Source organism: Limanda limanda, chromosome 5 (assembly GCF_963576545.1).
Source record: "Limanda limanda chromosome 5, fLimLim1.1, whole genome shotgun sequence".
Classification (NCBI taxonomy): domain Eukaryota; kingdom Metazoa; phylum Chordata; class Actinopteri; order Pleuronectiformes; family Pleuronectidae; genus Limanda; species Limanda limanda.
Genome location: NC_083640.1, coordinates 7,204,802 through 7,227,490, shown reverse-complemented (window position 1 = coordinate 7,227,490; position 22,689 = coordinate 7,204,802). Strand labels below are relative to the sequence as shown.

General features: G+C 42.6%; 1 protein-coding gene across 1 annotated transcript; it reads right to left on the bottom strand.

Moving 5' to 3' along the window:
* Positions 1 to 72: 72 nt before the first annotated feature.
* On the bottom strand, positions 73 to 3,833 carry LOC133001472 (E3 ubiquitin/ISG15 ligase TRIM25-like; the record flags this gene model as incomplete). The annotated part of the gene is made up of 2 exons (XM_061071044.1): positions 3,801 to 3,833; positions 73 to 636 (listed from the first exon to the last, which is right to left on the bottom strand). Coding segments are annotated over exons 1-2 (597 nt in total), but the record flags the coding sequence as incomplete, so codon positions are not given.
* Between the last annotated feature and the right edge of the window lie 18,856 nt (positions 3,834 to 22,689).

Below are 22,689 nucleotides of genomic sequence, written 5' to 3'. Positions count from 1 at the left end.
CTCTCTGTCCTGGACTCTCTTCTGGATTGTTTGTCTCCTCAGCCCGAGTTCTCTCTGCCTCTCAGTCCTTTCTGCTGCAGCTGACACTGTGTCGTGGTCTTTATGTTCCTCCACAGAGCAGAGAGAACAGATACACTGCTGATCAGTGCGGCAGAACATCTTCATCACCATGTCGTGACGAGAGCAGATGTTCTCCTGGAGCTTCTCCGAGGGCTCCATCAGCTTGTGCTTCTTCAATGGAGCTGACTGAAGATGAGGCTGGAGGTGTTTTTCATAATAAGAGGCCAAACAATTCAAACAGGACTTGAGAGCTTTCAGTTTTCTCCCAGTGCAGACATCACAGGCCACATCTTCAGGTCCAGCATAGCAGTGATCAGCAGGAGCAGCTTGGAGACCAGTCTTCTTCAGCTCCTCCAGTGAATCAGCTAACATGGTGTTTTTCCCCAGGACAGGCCTCGGTGTGAAGGTCTGTCTACACTGAGGACAGCTGTAGCTTCCTCTCTCCTCCTCTTTGTCCCAGTGGGTGTTAATACAGCTCTTACAGTAGCTGTGTCCACAGCCAGTAGTCACCGGATCCTTCAGTAGATCCACACAGATCGAGCAGCAGAACCTTCCTCTGTCCAGGTGATTTTCTTGCTGCTCCATTTCAGCTGCTGCCAGAGACTGAAAAACAGATTCACTGCCTCTGAACAGAAACAGATCTCTGCTCCTCCCTCTCTCGTTCACTTCCTCTTTTCCCCACGTTTTAACACACTGTTGAAAAGATCAACAATCTTACCTCTCCTCAGCAGTGTTGTCAAACTGATTAAAGGCAGCTGCCTTTAGCGTAGCTGCCTTTAAACAGTGTGACTTATATTTTTAGACTTTGATGCGGGCCAATTAAAAGTGGATGGCGGGCCGCAGTTTGGACACCCCTGGTCTAGGCCCTGAAAAAGCCCAAAATGGCAAATAATAGTAATAACAAGACATAAAGATTCCTTTGAATTATGACCACTGTCACTGCAGGAGTGGAGTTGTTTGTTTACGGCTCAGCATCAAAGGATTCATCGTACATATATGTCCGCGCTACAGAACCTCGTGTTTTAATGGCGTGTAATCAAACTTTAACGCCACGCCGCGGTCACACTGTGTGACGAAAAATCGATCTCTGGATAACTTTTAATCTCCGTCTTGTGATGACACTCATCTCAATTTTAAGTTGATTTGATGAAAACTCTACGACAAGTACATCAAAGTAAAAATGTGGAATATGGCCAAAATGGCCACTAAATCCAAAATGGCGGGCTTCGTGTTGTGTTTTTCATGATGACTGAGAGACTTTTTTGTGCATCTGGTCATGATACACAATGGTCCTCAATTTCGTGTGGATCGGTGAATGCTAAATGAGGGGCTTTTCCGTAGGTGGCGCTGTTGAGGTATTTTTGACGGGCCCTTTTCAAATTACTCCAGAATACGTCAATTTTCACCGCTTTGTAATTTACTGCAAACTTTAGAAACTTTTTGAGTAAGTTGAAGCCCTCAAAAAGCTCATTCACTACGCTCACAATAATCCTTACAATTTCAATAGGGCCTCACCTGTCAGTGCCTGTCAGTGCTCGGGCCCTAATGAAACTCCCAGAATTCAGTTTGAATAAAATGTGTTTAGTTGCACTCTAAACCCCCAATGGAAGCTCAAGCTAATAGATTAGAGATAACATTATTTGAAAACACATTCAAATATACTTGTTAGCAGCCGATAAACAAGAGCAAGTGTCGCACAGCTTATAGTTTCAGAACTGGGCGACATTGTGTCCTCAGAGTTTCCTCAGCCTGATGGAAAGACAGATGGCCTGAGCTGGTGGGCGGTCAGAAATCAAGTGCTGCCGACACTCGTGTAGTCAATCAAGACTTAGTGCCTTTCTGGGAATCTGAGCCCTTCATTAGATTCAGGGGGGAAAAAGTGAGCGTGCTCTCAGTGAAGACGTGCTCATGTTCCTCCGTCAACACCAGCATGTCCGGACCAACTGTGAGAGCGGATGTCCGGGAGGGCCGGGCAGGCCGTGGTCAAACAGGGGCTTGGTTACTCGTCTCCCACCGCCGAGCAGAAGCTGCGGTTCCCCGGGGCTTCTGTTGCGTTAATGCTCTCGCTGCAGGAGTCAAAGAAACGGTTTACAATAAGAAGAAAGATTAAGAACGCAGCAGCTGTTCAAACACGCAGGTCTGCAGCAAATGAGGTGCGAGCGTTCAAAGATTGTGTGGGAGATGTGAGGAAGAGAAGGAGGCTTTCTCACCGCTACCAGACGCTCACCGCTCCTCTGGAGCTTGTGTCCCTCCGGAGAACAGATACTTATTCAAAATCAACTGTGATTTGTGGGAAAAAGAAGACTTCCTCTTGCCACGGTCTGAAAACTTGCTGATGGTTGTTGTTGTAGGAAATCAGCAGGTACTGCACATATCTGAACAACGCAACTGTCTCTGTTTCCACAACAGAAACATATCCACTCACACCATGCGGGCTTGATTATTGAAATATGAAGAGGAGAGAGAAGTCTGCAGTGCATTTAGATTCATGGAAATGATCTGTCAATGTTTCTATATTAATCAGGATGATTCCAGGTGCAGGACAAAAAAAAAGTCCAAAAGAGAAGGTTCTCCCCAGCATTTTCTTCTCCTGCTGATTGCCAGAAAAACTGTGACCACCACAGTGCACATTCTCTCCTTAATCATTCCCATGCATCTCACTGGGATTGAGAGAATTGCTGTCATAAGTACACAGACGTGCGCTGTTCCCTCCCATGTTAAAGTAAACAGGGAGGAAACTCATCCTCTCTTTTGTTTACCCTGCTTTTCCAGCCACCAAACAAATACAGCGCGTTGGTTTTAATCAAAACATCATGAAAGTGCAAATGATTTTTGAACACAGCCCTCTTGTCTATCTTGAGCAGTAATCCCATTTAAAACATTTGACAGTAAGTAATGTATGCCATCTCTGTGTCCTCTAATTCCCTAAACCACACTCTTTTTTTTGTATTCCTCTACGTCCCCCTTTCTCCCTTTGCCTCTCATCTGTGCACTCTTTCATTTCCCCACGGCCACGGCCATTAATTAGCACTCGCCCAGCCTATAGGAAACAGATGACTTTTAATAAATCAGGGTCACGTTTTGGAATCGCTTTAATACTTCCATTCCAGTCCCTGGGTAGCAACATGAAAGCATTCCTCTGCCACTTCAACCCGATGCCCAAAAACTCACTGAGACTGTAGAGTGGCAGGACAGCTGGGGGAAGAGCTGCGGACCCGCATACTGTCCTGAGTTATCCTCTGGGCCACCACAGATCGTCTTTTTCCCAGGCGCAGACTTTGGTGGACTGATTCATCGGACTCTAAGAGTCAAGCTTTAAAAGAATCAGTGTCCCCCATCTCGGGCTGCTCTTCCTAACCATCTCAGGCCCAGTATCTTAGCTTGTACCCCTGCGGCTTTTTCCCTTGGGGTCAACTCCCTCCTGACTTTTTGTGGTTTCATCTCAAGTTCAAGAGATTTCCCTTTTGCTGAAATGGCAGATCCCCCCTTAACCTCAGCCTCTGTACACCTAAATCTTCACGGTTTTCCCATCATTTACATCTATAGGATTTGTCATGTATGGTTCACAGCTCTGGTCTAAACCAGGAGCAAAACAACTGCAACTCTAATCCTCCTCAAAGAAGGTCACATCCTTTCTAGAAGTGATCTTTATCCAGACCAGCATTTTGGCTCTGTATTTGTTTTAATCTCCGTCGATACAAGCATGCCTGACAAGGCATATCACAAGACCACTCACGTACACTGGGCATACGCATGCCGGTGTAAACAGGCATTATGGGAATTGTAATTGATTATGTATGTCGCGTTCTACAATGGTAGCCAAGGCTAACGCCTGTTGTGTTCTGAAGTGGGGTCAGGTGATAGGAGTCTGACGAATCAGTGAAGGCTGCGTGGTAACCAAAAGACCCGATCAGCCAGCGGTTGTAAGTGTCTACGTCATGGTTTCCAAAATCTCAGTCTCTGCCCTTCAAGAGTAAAAACAGCGTTCGCAAACTTCTCCTTTATAGCAGCTGTTTAACTTTGGAGCAGTGTGGGTGCCAGGCGTATTGATGTGTTTTAAACCAAAGTGCTTGAGTGCGGATGAGGCGGACGACAGTCAACAATCACTACTGAAGGATTTATGTGCAAAGGCGTTCCCTTCAATGCCAAACAAATGAAAGCAAAAACAAATGTATCCTTGTGAGTTGCTGACCTCCAAAACCCTCTCATAAATCCATATGGATTTCTGCTTTCCTACATTATTCTGTTCATTGGTGACAAATCTATTACTGCAACAGCCGAGTCTTTACTCAATTTATTTTATTTGCCATCCACATAATTTTTGCAGGTAAAATTGCTGTAATAATGTCCAACTCTCCTTTTGGCTCACAACGTAACTATTATGGCTACGGCTGGTGTTCTGCTTCAGCCTATTTTTCTAGAAGGAGAGGCGACTTTCGTTTCTGAAGAGAGAAGCAGATCTCCGGGAGAGCTCGACACGCTCGGCTAAACTCTGCAGGTCTTAACTGTGCTCTTTCACAAACAACTTCAACTGAAACACTTTTCCCAATGACACAGATCAGTTCTTGGCTAATGCTGAATGAGGGCACTCTTTCTCACCGGCCACCTTTGGCTTCATGCCTTTTTGCCATTTTTATAATGCCGCTATAAAGCATGGGAATTAACTTTAACTTTTTAAGCCATTGACATTTGACTTGGTTTACAAAGCATTATAGACATTTCTCTGTTTCCTGACTTTTCTGTACTGTGTGAAGCGCAGTCGTAGCGCTTACAAGGAGCCTGCACATGTTTCTGATTGAAGTAATTGAGGGGAAAGCAGTGTATTTAACACTAATTATAGGTTTATATTAATTATCCCACCTCTCTGCACTGCACCATCCAGAGGATATGGTTACTGCATGTGGCTACATGGCTGTTTTGGTGCTATTTTCTGTTGTTGTAGACATCGTGTTAAGAAGTTCGGTTCCACTGATTCAGATAATATTCTACATACTTTGGATTGTAATTTTGTTTGTTTGTCAGCAAGATAACTCAGAAACACCAGAACCGACTTCTATGAAACTTAGAAGTTTCTTAGAAGTGGAAGGATGTGGTATTGGTCAGGGAGAACTGGATCCAGAACAGTGGGCAGATCACTGTTTTCATCACTTTGTTAAACATTGTGAGATTCTAATTTTCCCAATTATGTAATAATTTATTGATTCAAGGTACATATATCTATGAGTGTATGCAATTTGGTGCAGCTTGATTTAATTTAATGGAATTTTTGGGCCTATTAGGTTTGTGCTCCACTCAGTGCCATTCTAGATTCAAATTAATTTGTTAACAATATGCCAATTAAACGTGTTCAAGCTGGGTTATGTTTACTCTATATTTACTCTACCCTCCGTGTTGCTGGGAACAGGCACGTCCACACTGCGATTTAGTTGCTCCCCATCTGAGAATTTCTTTCTTCCACTTTCCCGCAGCCTCCTGTTCCCTGCTGCTGCTGTGGAGGAGAGAACTTGAACTGCTCAGCGTGCTATTTTACAAAGGAGGAACACACACTTTCAGTCGTTAACTTCCCCTTTTATTGCCCTGAAGCAGCGAGGAGAGAAAGGTGCCATGTGCAGGCTGTTTCACTGCCCGTGTCCAGTGACTATTTTACACATATGGTGAAGAGGTATTGAGCTGCATAACTAAGACTTTGAGGAAATTTCATGAGGAGATGAGGAATGCCTGCACACATCCTGCTTAATCAGATAATATCTAAATTAAGAGAGGGAGTGAGAACTGGGAGAACAAGATGAGGTGCACAGGGCACAATTGGAGGAATGGGTGTAGCCCCACAACAATCATTCCAGCCCAAACCACCCCCCCGAATCTTCCCACCAACTGTTGGCAGCCCCCTCACCCCCACACTAAACAAATATACAACCCGGTCTGGTCCTATTTTGCTTCCTCTCCCTCCCCTGCAACCTCCACTGGCTCCGATGCCCTTGACTTTGTTCTCTTAAGTCTTCGATGCTAATTCTCTCAGGTTAGGACAATAAACACACTGATGGGCCCAAACCCAGAGGAGGCCTCACTTCCTGTCTGCACGAGCTGGTTTCTGGGAGACAGACCAGAGAACTGACAGGAAAGAGGGTCAGGGATAAAGGAAGAGCGGGTAGACGAGTAAAAGAAAAGAGAGAAGAATATGTGTGTGTGTGTGTGTGTGTGTGTGTGTGTGTGTGTGTGTGTGTGTGTGTGTGTGTGCGTGTGCGTGTGCGTGTGCGTGTGCGTGTGTGTGTGTGTGTGTGTGTGTGTCTGAGAGTGAAAAATGGGATAGAAAAGGAAAAAAATGGGAGTAAGACAGTTGCAGGAGAGAGGAATGTGATGCATGACTTATCAGCCAGGTTAGAGAAGGGAAAAGGGTTTAGGGTTAATTTGTAGCCTGATTTATGTCTTTCAGAGCACAAATCAAATAAATTCCAGGGCTGACACTTCTTTATACTTCGTTCTGTTAAATGTTTTCAGATTATGCATACAGACCTGGGTTTATTTGTGGATGGATGCAGACCACTGGCGATCAGAATGCAGGCTTTTCGGGCTTTGCAAGCCTGAGGAGAGCTCAAGCGTGCTGCAGCCTCTGTCAGTGGCTGCGAGCTGCTTCTTTCTCCCCATCTGTCTCTCTCTCTGTCTTTTGGGACATCTGGCTGCAAGCATCTTTAGGATTCCATCAATACCACAGCAAGGGGGAAAACCCCACAGCTGAAAAAAGCAGCCTCAGCAGTCTGAATGCAGGCCAACTCATATCAACTCCAGCAAGCTCTCAGTCATCTTGCAGAGCTCTCTGAGCTATAGATCTGGTCCTGCCAAGAGCCGAGGAGCCAGAGGAATGAGGGGTGAGGTGCAGAGAGGGAGCTCATTACTGTCCTAGTAAAAACCAGGGGGTCACTGGTGTGCGGGAGGCATTGTGTGTGTGTGTGTGTGTGTGTGTGTGTGTGTGTGTGTGTGTGTGTGTGTGTGTGTGTGTTTGCTTGAATGGCAGCTTGGCAGTTCCAGCTGTTGTGCTTCATCTGGGCAATTAGCTGTAATCAGGTCTCTGAGCTCTCTGGGTGTTCTAAGACACTTTCACACGCTGGCACTCCCCCGGATATCCCTCATCACTATATCACACACGTACGCATGCACTACAGCACACACTCTGAGTACTACCTGGGAACTGAAGTAAAAGTGTGGAGGTTCAACCCCCTGTAAAAGTGGAGAATGAACAAGAACATGGGTATTAATGCACGTGTGTGTGTGTGTGTGTCTGTGTGTGTGAGTGATGTGTGGTGGTTGTTTGTAGCCAGGTCTCTATGGGCCTCTCAAGCCCATGGCTCTCAGTCTGTTCAAGCTTCACCATGTGTTGCACACATGTTCCCATCAGCCCTGTGAATCACTCTTTGTGCAGAGCAGCATCCTTCGCAGCCGTTACTGTATTTCCCCTTGTTACAAAGACTGAGCTCGTCTGTCTTGTCACCTGAGTGAAAACACTTTCACCCTGATATGCTGCACTAAGTGGTGGCATATACCCATGAGGAGCCACCTACACATTAAGAAGAGAAAGTCCCACCCGGATTTATGGATCAAGAGTGTGCACAGGCATTGACACGGACACACACAGAGCACAGGTTATCCCCTACCTTTTCAAACATCTACTGTGACTGATCCCTGTTACCAAGGGGGATTACTGGATAGTCCAGTGAGTTCTCTGTGCCACCTCTCATCTCCACAGTGTGTGGGCCGAGTTGGCCTGCAGAGGCACCGCAGGCAGGGATCACTGCTGCTCTGGGCAACAGCTGCTGAACAAAATAGAGCTGAAGAAATTCCACTCCCAGATCCCATAAACAGGACTGAGATACAGTATAATTTACATTTTGAGAGACAAGAAGGAAATCATGCACCTTGCTGCAGGGCAATTGTCTTTCAGATATGTGCACATACTTGCAGAATACTTAAACTATTTAACGACAATTAACCCATTATGCATGCTTCAACAATCCATGTGGGTGCAACTGAGGGGTAAAAATGCAAATATTGGAAAAGATGACATTCTTCAGAGTTCTCATTTGCCCCCTCCGGGGTCAGATACAGAGCAGAGAGATGCTTAGTATTTAAAGGACACTTTAGCAGTGTGGCTGTTAGCAGATGTGTCATGGAACAGGTCTCATTACTCTCACTGTTATATAGTGACAGTTAAAGAGACTGTATTAGTTTCTGTTGGTCAGCGACTGTCCACTGCCTCCTTTAACTGAGCGCTTCATCTCCCGTCTCCGCTCACACACATGTTACTTACTCATCTTAAACCCTTCTCACACACACACACACACACACACAGACAGATAGTGAATCCCTCCGACAGAAACGCACCCGCACACATGCACAAGGACACTGGACACTGGACACACGTGAACACACTTACATTCGACTGACTCAGCACATTCTTGCGGGGCATGTTGACACCCTGGCAGGAACTATGAGGAGGTTCTGGCATCGGGAGCATTTTGTTATTCCAATGGTTCTTGTGAACACTAACTCCCCCATCTCAGGCCCACAGACCAAATAAGAACTCAGCCAAGTCTTTCAGTCGCACCACATGCAACATTAGTTGAGTTTGGAACTCTGTGTGAATGGATGTATAGCCTATTATTACTTTTCTGGCTCAGTCGAGTTAATTGACCGATATATTTTTATATATTTTTGCCTAAAGTTTGGATTGTGGTACAGATCTCTGCAGCGTGCAGACTACTTTGTCTAAGATGTAGAGTTCACTGTGTGCAGAGGGAAAAGGTAAGATTCCCTGAACACCCACAAAACATAGCACATTCACACTTAGGGTACATTCATACCAGTTTAAATGTATTTTTCATATATTTTTAAAATAATATCAGCCAAACTGACTGTTAAAGTCAGGTTCGGTTTGACAGATATCACTTGTCCTTTAACAGTTAAAACCTTGAAGCTGTAGGACCCGAATGTTCATTTTTTACAGTCTGGGCTTGAAATGATCCTCACTGGTTATACAACAATTTACAGACTCCACATATGACTATATAGGTAGTCATAGTCCTCATCATATATTATCAATGGATCACTTGACTACTTAAACCCATGAAAGGGGTCATTGGTATAAACCCACAGATAAAAAATCATCTAACTCCGCTTTTCCCCTCAGCTGCAGCGTTTTACTGTTTTTCAGCTTATTGTTTTGATTTTCTCAGCCACGGCTCTGCTGTTTGAGTTCCCTGTCAACACTGCTGTGGTTTTTGGCTGCTGCGCTGTGTGTGGAAATTCAGCAGGTAAACAGAACAGCTATTTCTTCTCAGGAGATGGTGGAGACCAAACAATACAGCTCAAAGAGAAGTGGATGTTAGACCTAAATCATCAGGTGAGAGGTTTGGTGTTTGCATTATGTTGTATTAGGCAATGGTTCCAAAACCAGGGGTCAGGACGCTGGATACAGGAGAAGGGACATGAGTTGATTTCCACAAATCAAATACAATCTAAAAACAATAAAAAATATAATGTATGAACCATAATTGTTACGAATGAAAACCATGCCATAACATTTCCGTTGTCCCTACATGACCCCTGAGGGGATCATGACTGAACAACGACAAGCAGCATTAGTTGCAGTAGGCCAATTCAGAGAACCACAGGAAACACTAATAGATGGTGATTTTCATTATCTAGCTCAATAGCTGTTGGGATGATGGGGTCCTCAGGCTCTGGTACCATCATTTTGGGAGTCGGGGCTTTTAGGAAACCCTGTCAGCCTTGTTTTAACAGATTACTTTTGATTAAATGAATGTACTAATACTGCATTGTATATAAATCAATTGTACAAAATACCTCTTAAACAGACTGGTCAGAATCATTCCCACAACTCACAAAATATGTATATCCATCTTATATATTTACAAATATTGCTGAGCAGATCATTTCATTATTTAAATATTGTAAATCACAGTATTAGTTGTTATAGGGCATAAATAGAAAACATTAAAACAGATTAGCAAGCTAGAAGCAGATTTTCAGTTGCACAATCTCACAAACCAAAATATCTCAGCTTATGTGCCTGTTCACTTTAAACCCATGTTTCCAATTGCCCAGTTTGCCACACTCCACGTTTCTCTTTCCTTAAATTTCATTTAATTTTCCCCTCTCTGATGTACCTGACTAATTGGCAGTGGCTTGTTGTGACCCGGGTCTATAAATAGACTTCCTTGCGCCGTGGGCCTCTTGGCGTTCTTAGGATGTCTTTACCAATGTGGGCCACAGGACAGCTAATGTCAAACACATGTGGAGAGGAAAAGGTTTTACAGCGACGGCAAGTCGAGATGTTTCATCTTTCAAGTGATAATTACTTGATTCCTTCTCTGTCGCTCTCAGCGTTGGGCTTTGAACTCCAGCGAGTCGGCCGGCAAGAAAAGCATAAAATTACAGAAGAGCGTAATGAGTTTAAAAGGCCCATACTCTGGCGTTACATGACTGATCGGGGATTCTCTTTCCCTCCCTCGCTCCCCGCTTCATCCCTCCCTCTCTCTTTCCATCTATTTGTTCTTTGACACTTGGTGTTTCGTTCCAATTTGTTAGTGTGTGTGTGTGTGTGTGTGTGTGTGTGTGTGTGTGTGTGTGTGTGTGTGAGTGTGTGAGTGTGTGTGTGTGAGTTTGTGTGTGTTTGAGTGTGTGTGTGTGAGTTTGTGTGTGTGTGTGTGCGTGCAGCATACATGCCTCTTCACACATTAGCTGCTGACTGTGGCATGACTCAGATGCCAGTGGAACAGGGCGCGTCTCCCATTGCCAACTGCACATATTTCTGAAGTCAAGATTTGCAAGCGTCTTGCAGAGAGTCCCCTCACTTGTAAATAGAACAAGGGTCTGTACAAAGGGAGCTGGACTTACGAGCATTGTGGAACTATCAACACTGAATAGAGGATTGTACTTCCTGAATATCCACTTCAGTAAAGACATGAAATGTCATATATATGTTCAAATGGTGTAAAAAATTCCACCCCTAAAATGATAAGTTCCTCTTTTATTTGCACCAGATTTAATACTGTGTGGTGTTTGAGTGCATGTTGAAATGTAATGAATCCAAGAAACAGAGCTTAAGAGGCCATTAACTGCTGCAGGGCTCAGTCTCTGGCCTCATGCACCTCCTCCCCCTGTCCTCCCTACCTCTCTCCATCCCCTGACCACTTCCTCCTCTCTTTGAAGCCGGGCGTCTTTCTTCTGCCGCTGCCAGACAGGATACCCCACATCCTGTGAGAGACAGGAAGGAACCCTGCTCCTAGCCCCAGACACAAAATCCATGTTCCAGGCAGGAGCCTCCAGCAAACACGTTTACTCTGCTCACGACTTCCAACAACAGAAAAGGTTACAAGCACATAAAATAGAAATAACAGAAAATGCATTTGTATCAGTCTCAAACAAAGCTATTTCATGTTAACAGACACTGAAACAAAGTCGGATTCAAATAACTTTTTTGTAGGAGGTGCACCTCAAATCTGTGTGTATCTAGACAGCTGACACCAATTTGCTTGAGCCTCTCTTGGACGGGCTCGCCCATGCTTCAGCGAGCACAGGCCAGGCCTCCATCTGATGCAGAGAGAGAGCATTGGTTTCGCTGGCTGCCCCGAAAAACCACATGCAGATCAGGAATTTTGTTACCAGTTTTTAGAGCTTTCTTCTGCTCCATGAAAATGCACTGTCAGGATCTGTGGAAAGATCAGCTGAGACGAGGCTGTCACAATGAACTGATGGCCGAGGACAGTGCTTCTGTAAGATAAAACTTTGAATGAAAGGAAAATGCACTTAACTGTAAGTAGATAGATAGATAGATAGATAGATAGATAGATAGATAGATAGATAGATAGATAGATAGATAGATAGATAGATAGATAGATAGATAGATAGATAGATAGATAGATAGATAGATAGATAGATAGATAGATAGATAGATAGATAGATAGATAGATAGATAGATAGATAGATAGATAGATAGATAGATAGATAGATAGATAGATAGATAGATAGATAGATAGATAGATAGATAGATAGATAGATAGATAGATAGATAGATAGATAGATAGATAGATAGATAGATAGATAGATAGATAGATAGATAGATAGATAGATAGATAGATAGATAGATAGATAGATAGATAGATAGATAGATAGATAGATAGATAGATAGTTAGATTACTTTATTCATCCCCGAAGGGAAATTAAGTCGTCATAGCAGCCGGTATATTTGAATACAATAAAATACATACAATAGAATAAAATAAAAAATATTGAGGTAGAAAGAATAAAAACAGAAACACAAGATAAATATGTAGAAAAGGTGCAGTGGCAAGATGATGGTAATAGTACTGATGATATGATTGTAATGTTATTGTTAGACAGTATATAAAAATAGTACAGTATATATAGTATATAATATAACATAATATATATTTATATATGATAGTAATTATACCAATATAATAGCAGTATATAGTAATAATGGCAGCAACAGTATATATAATAATAATAGTAAATATAATAATAATAATAATAATAACATGTACACATGTATACATTTGAGTATATACAAGAATATACGAAGAGTATGACATAATATGATATGATATATATGAGGTATAAATATAAGTATTTGACTATACAATAGATAATATAATATACTATGAGTGTAAGAATATGTAGACAGAGCGTGCAAAAAACAATATTATTGTACAAAATGATATATAATATGGTTTATATTAACACATATCACATATGATGTGAAGTAAGTGTATATGGAGCGGAGTGTTGTACAGGGTACACAGTGCAAGGAGACAGGTATATTTAGTGCAGTTCTGTGATGGTGGCTCTGACAGAGGTAGAGGAGTTGTACAGTCTTATTGCGGTTGGGAGGAACGATTTCCTGTATCGTTCCTTAGAGCAGCGGGGTTGAATGAGTCTGTGGCTGAAGCTTCTCCTTAACAGTAGCTGGGTGTCATTTACTAATTTTACCGTCCAACACCGACCTCTCAGTCTGCTGACTCATGTTCCCCGAAATGTAACGTCTGCTGCAAGTCAGAAAAAAAAGATGTGCTGTCTCAAGCTCCAGTTTTATTTTAAGGAGACTTTATTTTTAATGTTGACATGCGCTTAGACTTTACTGCTAAAAATGTATGTACTGCAGCCTCGCTCTCTGCCACCGCCCTGTGTCGCAGCCACTTGCCCGAGTTGTCCGTTTGGTTCCTGATGTGGAACTGTGCTTGTTTTCCCATCCGCCTGCAGTTTGAGGTCAAACTCCAGAGAGCGCGGCGAAAAAACCTTCTCCAACGCTCAACTGTCACTTGTTTTCGGGCAGGCGTGTCAGTTTGTCTGAATATTGCTTTTCAGCGCCATGAAAACAGGCGCACGCCCAAAATGCTTGGCCTACTTCCAGAAAGTGAGCAAGGGGGGGGCGGCGGTTGCGGCAGTGAATAGAACAGAGTCCCCATCTATGGACAGAGTGAGTGTTCCCTGTCCAGGGGCGTCGCTTTGAATTTTACCAGCAGCAATCGGCCTCGCTGTCCTGTCGGCTCTCAGGTGTGGGATGTTCCTCTCTGCCAGGCGGCCGTCAAATGCAGCGCTGTAATTTAGAGCTTTGAGATGCAGCACAGAGGTCAGGAAGCTGGCCAGGGGACAGATTCACACACCACTCCCTGCCTTCAACAGCTGAGCCGGGGAGAGACGAGATGGCAGGGAGGTGGCCTGATGGGCTGACCTGGATTCACTCAGTGGATCCGATCAGAAGCTTTAAATGCTTTATTCGCAATGAACATATAGCTTCATGTATTTTTGTTTTTCTGTTTTTACTGGTGATTCCGCCATGGCAGCCAATATCAGCCGTGTCAGTGTGTCTGCCTCTGTTTGCTGCCAGGAGCGGCTCCGTGTGACTGGATTTGTCCCCCGAGCCTCATAAAGTCCACCCATGGGCCCTGAAATAGTCGCCCTGCAGCAAACAGCTCGTGCTCACACTGAGATGTGGACATTAATAAACAGCAGCCCCAGAAAATCGAGATGAACAGCCAGAAAAATATTTGGACCGTTCTATACTGGGCCTTATTAATTTATGTTCCACACTTTGACAGTTTTCATATGACTAATGCGCTCAAACCACACTTCAGTTTCTAAAGCTTCTGTGTTGAGTGAGTAGTTAAGGAAGCCAAGCTTCTTTATTTTATTCATGAATGTGAATGTCTTTAATATTAAACACTGTTAGGTTCTGTTTCATGTTTTAAGGCGTGACGCAATATTATTTTGTCTGTTATATTACTGAATATTTTGTATTAACCACATTGTTTCATAACCTAGTGGTTGTGCTGGTTCCACTGTCATTTTGCAATATGTGCTGTTTGTTTTGGCAGAGTGTGATTCATTTATCGTCTGCAGTGACTCGTATAACTTGTGTCTCTTTTGCTTATTTGTCACTGTTCATGGGCGACCAAACTTGTTTCCCCCTGTGAGCACTGATATACCCACAGCACCATGCAGCTCTGTTTGCAGCAGCAGAGGCTGCATGTGTTTGTCAGCAGTGACAGGAGACACCTGGTGGCCTGTTTGGATTTTTATACCGTGAAATGAACTGATTACCAAATCAAACATTAATTATTTGATATCCGTTAAAACATATATAGTTATAAAGACATGGGCAACTCATTCATAAAGGTCTGACCTCTAAGATTTAAAGTCCCCTCTCCTGTCATCTCTCCTCTTCCTGATGCCTATTTGAAATAAACATTGATACAGTATATCTTTTAAAGAGGACGTCTACTTCGCCCTTATATACACTTATGCCCTGTTAACATCATAATGGGATTTTAATGTCAACACTGCATATTGTTTATGTTTCAAATTCTCAGAATGTGTAAGTGTCTTCGGCCTCCTTGATGTTAGTGGAGCCTGGAGCAGCGAGGAGATGTTGCGGGGGAGCAGCGTGAAGAATGGGAGTCAGCGCAGGGACCACATGTGGACACGCTCGCTTGTTGAAGCTTCAGGGTTTAATATGCTTGAATTGGCACAGGAGTTAATGTCAGCTAACCCCAAAGTTCAGTTTTAATTACGCTCCTGCCAGACTTTATATATATGTAGCAAACTCTCCTCATCCCATCAGGCCGCCTCCCCCTGACGGTTGCCAGGCCGATTGTTTCTGCCACCCATTACTCTGGCCGTGTTTTGACAAACTTCTTGCCGTTAAACGGTTGGTTAAAGGTGGCGGTAGGTCAGCGGCAGAGCCAAGGTAAGAATTATAGCTGCAGGATCAAGTGCAAGCCATATTAATGACTTCAGACACTTACAGTAAAGTCTGAGTGAAAGCGTAAAGATGTCCAGTGGTACCCACTACGTATATATTCAACCTATACGTGGTCGTGTTGCAACTTCAAAACTCTCATGAATAGTTAATCACAGAGCCCGAGCCGAGTCGAGGACCATTAAGAGGAGCTACGGCCTCTTCCCAGTGACAGAGGGCTGCTTGTTGCTCGGCCTCACGGTCCCTCTGCTCAGGACAGAGGCAGCGGTGCCAGCGTGCCAAGCGGTGGAAGTGGGTCAGTCACACAGTGGCTGTAACGCATACATCACGCGTGCACCTGTACAAACATGCAGAGGGGGCAGGGGAGGGCTCCAATGTCGTCAGCTTCCAAACTTGAATTTAAACTTGAACAGTGGGGCCACTTTTTACGTATTTATCTGCAACCAGGGTTTTCAGTCGGTAGCTTAGTCATGCAAATTACACAAAGACACAGGGCCGTATGCTGCAAGTTTACATACTGTAGTGTAGACTGTCGAAGGTACTTATGGCAGACGACTATATGACTAAGCCACATATAGAACATTTAGCAATTTGTTGGTGTAGAACTTGAAGTTATCTGTACAACTGCTGCTCTGTTGGTATAACTCAGATCAAGGACTCTCGCCTTCAACAAAACCAAGACTGCAGGGGCAATATTTTTGACAGCTACAGCTTAATATAGTTCAAAGCTTATATCTCTCTCTGTGTCTCAGCAATGTGAAGACCGGTGAATGCAACGTATGATGCCAGAGGCTGAGTGGCTTTGTGAGTGTATGTTCAGGCACGTCTGGAGGGAGCAGGGGCAATATTTTATGTCAGGGGCATTCGCGGACGCAGAACAGTCCTGAAAGTGAGGGGCTTCTATTACAGCTAGCAAGAGATGCTTAACATGCTGCTAATTCACTTCTGTTTTATTCTACAGCCAGAGAGCGTGCAGAGGAAAACGATTTATGACTGTGGAATACTAGATTCTTAAGAAGAAACATCTACGACTTACTCACTCTGAAGAAAAGCCAACATTTCAAAGTCTTTACAGAGTAAGTATGGTTGAGTCGTGGCTCTATGAGGCTGTGATTCGTACACAACTGTGGTTGTGTCTAAAATCACTCAGCCATTCACTGCTGCTGATTTCCTATAGGGAGTTAAATGTAGAGGACTATGCAGTGACCTCAGGTGCAAAATAAGTAGCTCTAAAGTCAGTTTTTATTGTTCCACAATAGCAATGTTCCATATCACATAGGTTGGTACATTATTTACTAAGCATTTTTTCCCACATTAATATATTAAACGTATTTAGTGTCTGTTTAAACTTTTAGTTCATTTCAATTAAGTCATTTCTGTTACTTGCTGCTTCTTTTTTGTCGAATCTAATATTCAGATTTAGATTATTCAAATGTGGCAAAATGTTGTTTATGGTGCTCTCTCCATTCGTCTGCTATCCATTTTTCATTCATTCAGTGCAAGCGCAATGCATGATGGTATGTAATGCTCTGTCAGTAACCATCGGTTGTACATTGTGGGATATAATGGTGCACTACATAGGGTACAACATTTTGTATATGGTAATAATCAGTAAATAGCCGTGAGTACTTTCCTCACAGCCGATGTTTTGAGCTGAAATCTAATATGATTATCCTGTCCTTCTCTTACTATCCTTTACCATCTTCACAAAGTGTTACAAGTTAGTGAGATATTTGCTAATGTTCACAGAACCGTTTACAGTTGATTTTGATGCTACGGAAAAGTCTGTTTTGTGACTAATCAATCAATAAGAGATGAGAGGAAGATAGATGCCTGTATCAAATCATGTTTATTGAATAATTGTTAGGACATTTTAACCACAAATTGTAAGTAGCCTCGTGATTAAGGGGAAACCAGTTGTGGGATTACCGAAGTTATTCGGATACATCATCTGGGAACCATGAATGTCTGTACTATAATTTATACAAATTTTAGATGTGAGGGTATTTAACTATATAAATGAAAACTTGTTTGTACAACGTAAAATGTCACGAGAAAACATAGATGATGAACTCTTAAGGACAACTGATGAATTCCAAACGTGCAAGAGGAATCCATCACAGATGATGAGGACCGGTAAGTGTCACTGTCAAGTCTGTGAGTCTGGAGAGGCTCAAACAAGAGAGAGGCCACATTCATATCTGGGGTCAGTGAGCAGCATCACTCAACATTGTCCTGCTTCAGCAAAACATATGTAAACAACCTGTGTGAGGCACAGACGAGCTGTAAATTCACCTTATTTCAACGTGGACCTTATTTTCCTTGTCAAACTAGCACATACCTTGAGATAGGGGCAACAACTCTTTGCCTGTATCCTGTATTTAAAGAGCTGCATGGGAGGAAGCATCGTTCCTTGTTAAGTGTAAGGCTTTATGCCAGTGTCTTGATTGGCACTAGTTTGTTGGGAATTTAACAACTTTATCTCAGTCTGTAAATGTGTTTTACAAGTTTACTCACATTGTCGGAATGTTTGTGATCTCAAATATGAAAAGGTGGCGGCCTCATCGTCTCTCCCCCATGTCTGTCTTATTCTCACAGCATGGGCTGTCATGTAAGACCTCAAGTAAACAGCCCCTTCAAAGTTGGGCTCTTTTAATGTTTGAATAAATTGCTGCAGGCCTGTAAACTTTAACAACTGTTTTGTTGCTCATTTGCACTTTCCTGCGTGGCTCATGTTTAGAGTGGAAAATGTCCCTGACAGCTTGCCTGTTGTGAATCTACTTGTTCCCATAAAACATGTCTTTATTTCTGCTGGATTTTTTCCAGCTTGGATGTATGGGCCAGTCTCGACCTCTCTTCTCATTGAGAGAAACTTATGTAAAGTGGTTCCTTAAAAGAGCTTACAACTGCAAATTGAATAAGGAGCTTTTATTTTAAAAATACAAATAATTATGTAGCATCAACAAGACTATGGCCAGGACAGTGAAGCACACCTATTGATATAAGATCTCCAACCTACTTTGGAAGATAATTAGGAGTCAAAATAGAGACTGAAAGCCAGAGCATTTAACTATTTCCTGCGACCACAGCAAATTGCATGACTTTCTATATTTGAGCTGAATTGCGTCTTTTAAAGGCCCACGATTCTATGAAGTTTCTTCGAATCCTCAGAATAAGCAGAAAAAGTCTCAATTAGAACTTGTTCACCTGACTAAACAGCTGCTGAACAAACAGGTTTGTGTTGATTGGCTCCCCCCTCTCCAGTTTTGGAGTGAAAGGTAAATATCCCACTCCAGGATGTTGGCCGTACCTGAAACAGTCCAGAGCAGAGCTGTTCACTGCAATGAGACATTTGCCACATAAATACACAGATATAAATGTACAGACAGTGCCAGCTGTGCACACTTCACATTGCTGGCAAATTCACAGGATCTTCAACACGCTGTCCTGTTGACACATTTATGCCTTGTTTATCACATATGTTGAAATGAGTGTGTCGTGTGTACACTGGTGGAATACTGTTGTCCCTGTTGGCAGCTGCAGCCCTTCATTTTCACTGCAGTAATAAGCGAGTTTACCTGCAGTAATCATCAGCTGTGTGTCTGCATGGCTGCAGCAGATGTGTCCTCTCCGCCCCTGGTGCACAGGAGACAGACTAACTGTGGGAAAGAGGAGAAACTGTCTGAGGAGACCTGCTTCCACTGAGTCTTTTAAATAACATGCAGTACTATGTCTGTATGGAGAAAAGTATTGTATTGGAAATAATTATTTTATTTCATTGTGATAGATTTTCAGCATGTATTCATGTTCGTATTTGCCATATTGAAAATCATTTAAAGCAATGTGCCATTAACCACAAATTATAGAAAATGATGTGTCAATTTGAATGGATTGTTCCTCAATATACTCACACACACATTCCACACTAACATGAACTCAGATGCACAGCTATCCTCAGGTCTTTGCATTGATTTCCATTCATTGTAACTTAACCAAAACCTAATTTCTAACATTGATCATGACGCATTCTTTCCTCACAATAACGTTAACCTAACCACAACTCACAGTCTAAGTAAAATCTTAACCCGGACCTCAGAAATTACATTTTGCCTTATGACCACATGGGCTTTGGTCCTGACAAGGTCAGTGTTTATATTGTAAAAGGTTCCAAAGAGGGGACAAAAACGGACAGACGCACACACACACAAACACACAAACACACAAACACACACACACACACACGCAGAAAATTTGGTCGCAGGCAGATATTACAAAATGTTCCATAAAGGCCAACTACATTATAGGAGTTTTGTGTGAAGCAGAATAGACCATTAAACACGCCACAGATTTCTATGTGTTTTTGATGTATGATTAAATAAAGAAGTTTATTTATTTGTTTTCTATCTGAAGGTTAAATGATAAAATTAAAACCACTCCCATCTGTCTAGAACCAGCAGGAATTTAGCTTAGCCTGGCATATAGACTGGACAAGTGGAAAACTCAGAATTGCACCAGCAACCCTTCTAAAATACATTGATTACCACATTATGGTCTTGTTTGTTTAATCTGTACATTAAGAGTTACATTCTGTATTTCTCAGCCTTCTAGCTCCAGCTCCATACGTACAGCACAGATATGTGCCTGGTTTTAATCTTTCCATCTGAAACCTCAGCAAGAAAACTCAGGGATATATCTTGTCCAAATATTTCCCACTGTAACCTCACTTCAATGCAGAAGTATAAATTGGACAAGTCTTCATCTAACTGAAGCAGCACACCAGAGCTGAGTCGCTCCATTGCAGTTGTGTAGTTTCACCTTCCCCTGTCATGTCGTGGCAGGACTGTGTGGTCTCTGTTTATTTACATATGAAGAACACGGGACTGTGGGATGAAGTAAAGCGACAGAGGCCCTGCAGACCCACTCTGAGCCCATCACCAGCAGAACCGAGCGGCCACAGAAACCCTCCGTGTACCGCAGCTTTATTTTTAGCCAACATTCTTCAACCAAACAAAGAGGTCATTCAAGTTAATCCAGAGGCAGATATTTCTTTGTGACTTACAGAAATAAACCATCTCACTCATTTACATCTGTGCTAATGTAAAGTCCAACTGTCATCTGCCACGTTTGACGTATAGAGAATCTTCTCGTGAGGTTATTTGACCACAGGCAGAAGGATTAGGAGCAGGAGGCAGATACAGCTGAAAGAAAAAAACAACTGCTCTGTTCATTGGATGTGACTGCTTCAGTATTTCTACAACGCGAGAACATTCTTCAGTGGCATTAGAAAATATTTGGAGAGGGAGGGAGAGAGAAAGAAACCCGAGACATAAACACGTAGGGCCGGGAGAACTAACAGGCACAGGAGGACAATTTGCCAGCACAAGCTGCAGCTCCCAAGAATGTGCACAAACACACACACACACACACACACACACACACACACACACACACACACACACACACACACACACACACACACACACACACGTCCCCTGTGCTGCCCACAGTGCCAGGTATCATCTGCCCCCGTTTTCTCTCTCTGCCCGGCTCACCTGCAACTTGCAGCTGTTAGGGTTAGTTATCAACGGAAACTGATACTTTTGAGCTGGAAACTGATGATTACTCATATTTTGTTGGGCCAGAATTGGCCACATTTATTTTTGATGAATTCTTTGTCAAAAATATTATTTTAAAGAAATAGGGCAACATTTGAATCTTCTTATTCTTACTGAGAGTTTGATCAGAGTAGTGAAAACGCTGTAAATATGATTATATCTTATATGCAAGCAGCTTATATATATATATATAAGATATAATCATTCCCTCTGTCTGGAGGTCATTAATATCTACAGTATATTAAGTCTATTCCAGTTTTTGCTTGATGCACACTGCAGCCAAGTTAGCTTCATATTTACTGCACAGACATGACTGGTGTTGTTCTTCTCATTCCTTAAAAAAAACTGATGAGGTGCATTCGCCAAAATGTTTAATCATTCTATTTAAAAAACCTTTTTAAAAATGCAATTAGATTTTTGGTATTTGCCTACAGGAGATGCCTTTTTGAATGTGCAAAGGAGAAATGGTGGAGTTGATCATGCTTGGGGAGTTTTATGTCAAATGTCATCAAATTAAAATGTTTTTCTGTGCTCCAGTTTCTGGTTGAATGATCCTCAAAAATAGCCACCATGGGAGCTGACCTCAGAAATATTAATATTTACCATTTTTACCAGTTTAGTTTACATCAAAGTTACTTGAAATATCTTTATTTGCTCATGATGTATTTTTCTTCACTTATGAATCTTGTCCTATAAGGAGCAAATTCGGAATTCACTAAAATGACCACCTTTAAATCAAAGTTTTTTTCTATTCATTGTGTTTCATTTGAGTGCATGAAGGCCAATCAATGTGATAATCAATCAAGCTCTCAATGATGAGAACCTGTTTGTTTGCACCTCCAACACAATGCTGGACTTGCTCACTTCCTACAAATGCTAAAGTGTGTGTGTAAAATAGTGCAGAATGCAACCCTCAAATAAATACCATACAAATAAGATTCTTTAAAGTTCCACCATATTGAAAATGGGTCTCTTGGTGGCCCTCAAAAACAATTATAAGTAAGATAAAAAAAAAAAAAACATATCATAAAGGTACAAAATGTGCAAAACAAAATGTAGTCAACCTTGTTCCCCTTGTTTCTCTTACTAAGTAATGGGGCAGAAGCTGTGATGGGAGTATGTTGTTGCTCCTGCCGTGTTCACTTCACCCTGACGGCTCAGCGGCTGCTCGCTCAGCAGTGAGCCGACAGCACAGACAGCAGCTTAGTTTACACTACCTCCTATTCCAATTTTTCCTTCCACAAAGTCAGTGTAGCTTATTTCATGCATGTCATAATTCCCTTCATCACTCGCCACACCAGACTTCTGGTCAAAGCTGATCACAGTTTCAGAGATTTGTGCAGAGATACACTTTGCATAGTCCCATTTGTGTCCTTGTGCTTCACACTATGTAATACCTGCTGTCATTGTGGTTCAGGCTGACCTTCCTGAACTCAAGCTTCCCAGTGTGATTCTGCACCAGTGTCAAACACCTAAATTCTTGTGTTGCATTTATGGCACTACTGCAGGGTTTTAGAGGTGCAAGTCAGAACATTGTGTCATGTGCTGTTGCTGCTATCAAAGCCAGGAGGTTGTGATCACTGCCAAGCACTTGATTTGTGAAGCGTAAAAGTCAGAGGAGTGATTTATGTCAAGGTGTGTCTCATTTAAACTGCTCCACAAGAATATAATTACAGTCTAAGAACCTATTGCATGTCAGAAATAAGATTTAAAATCACC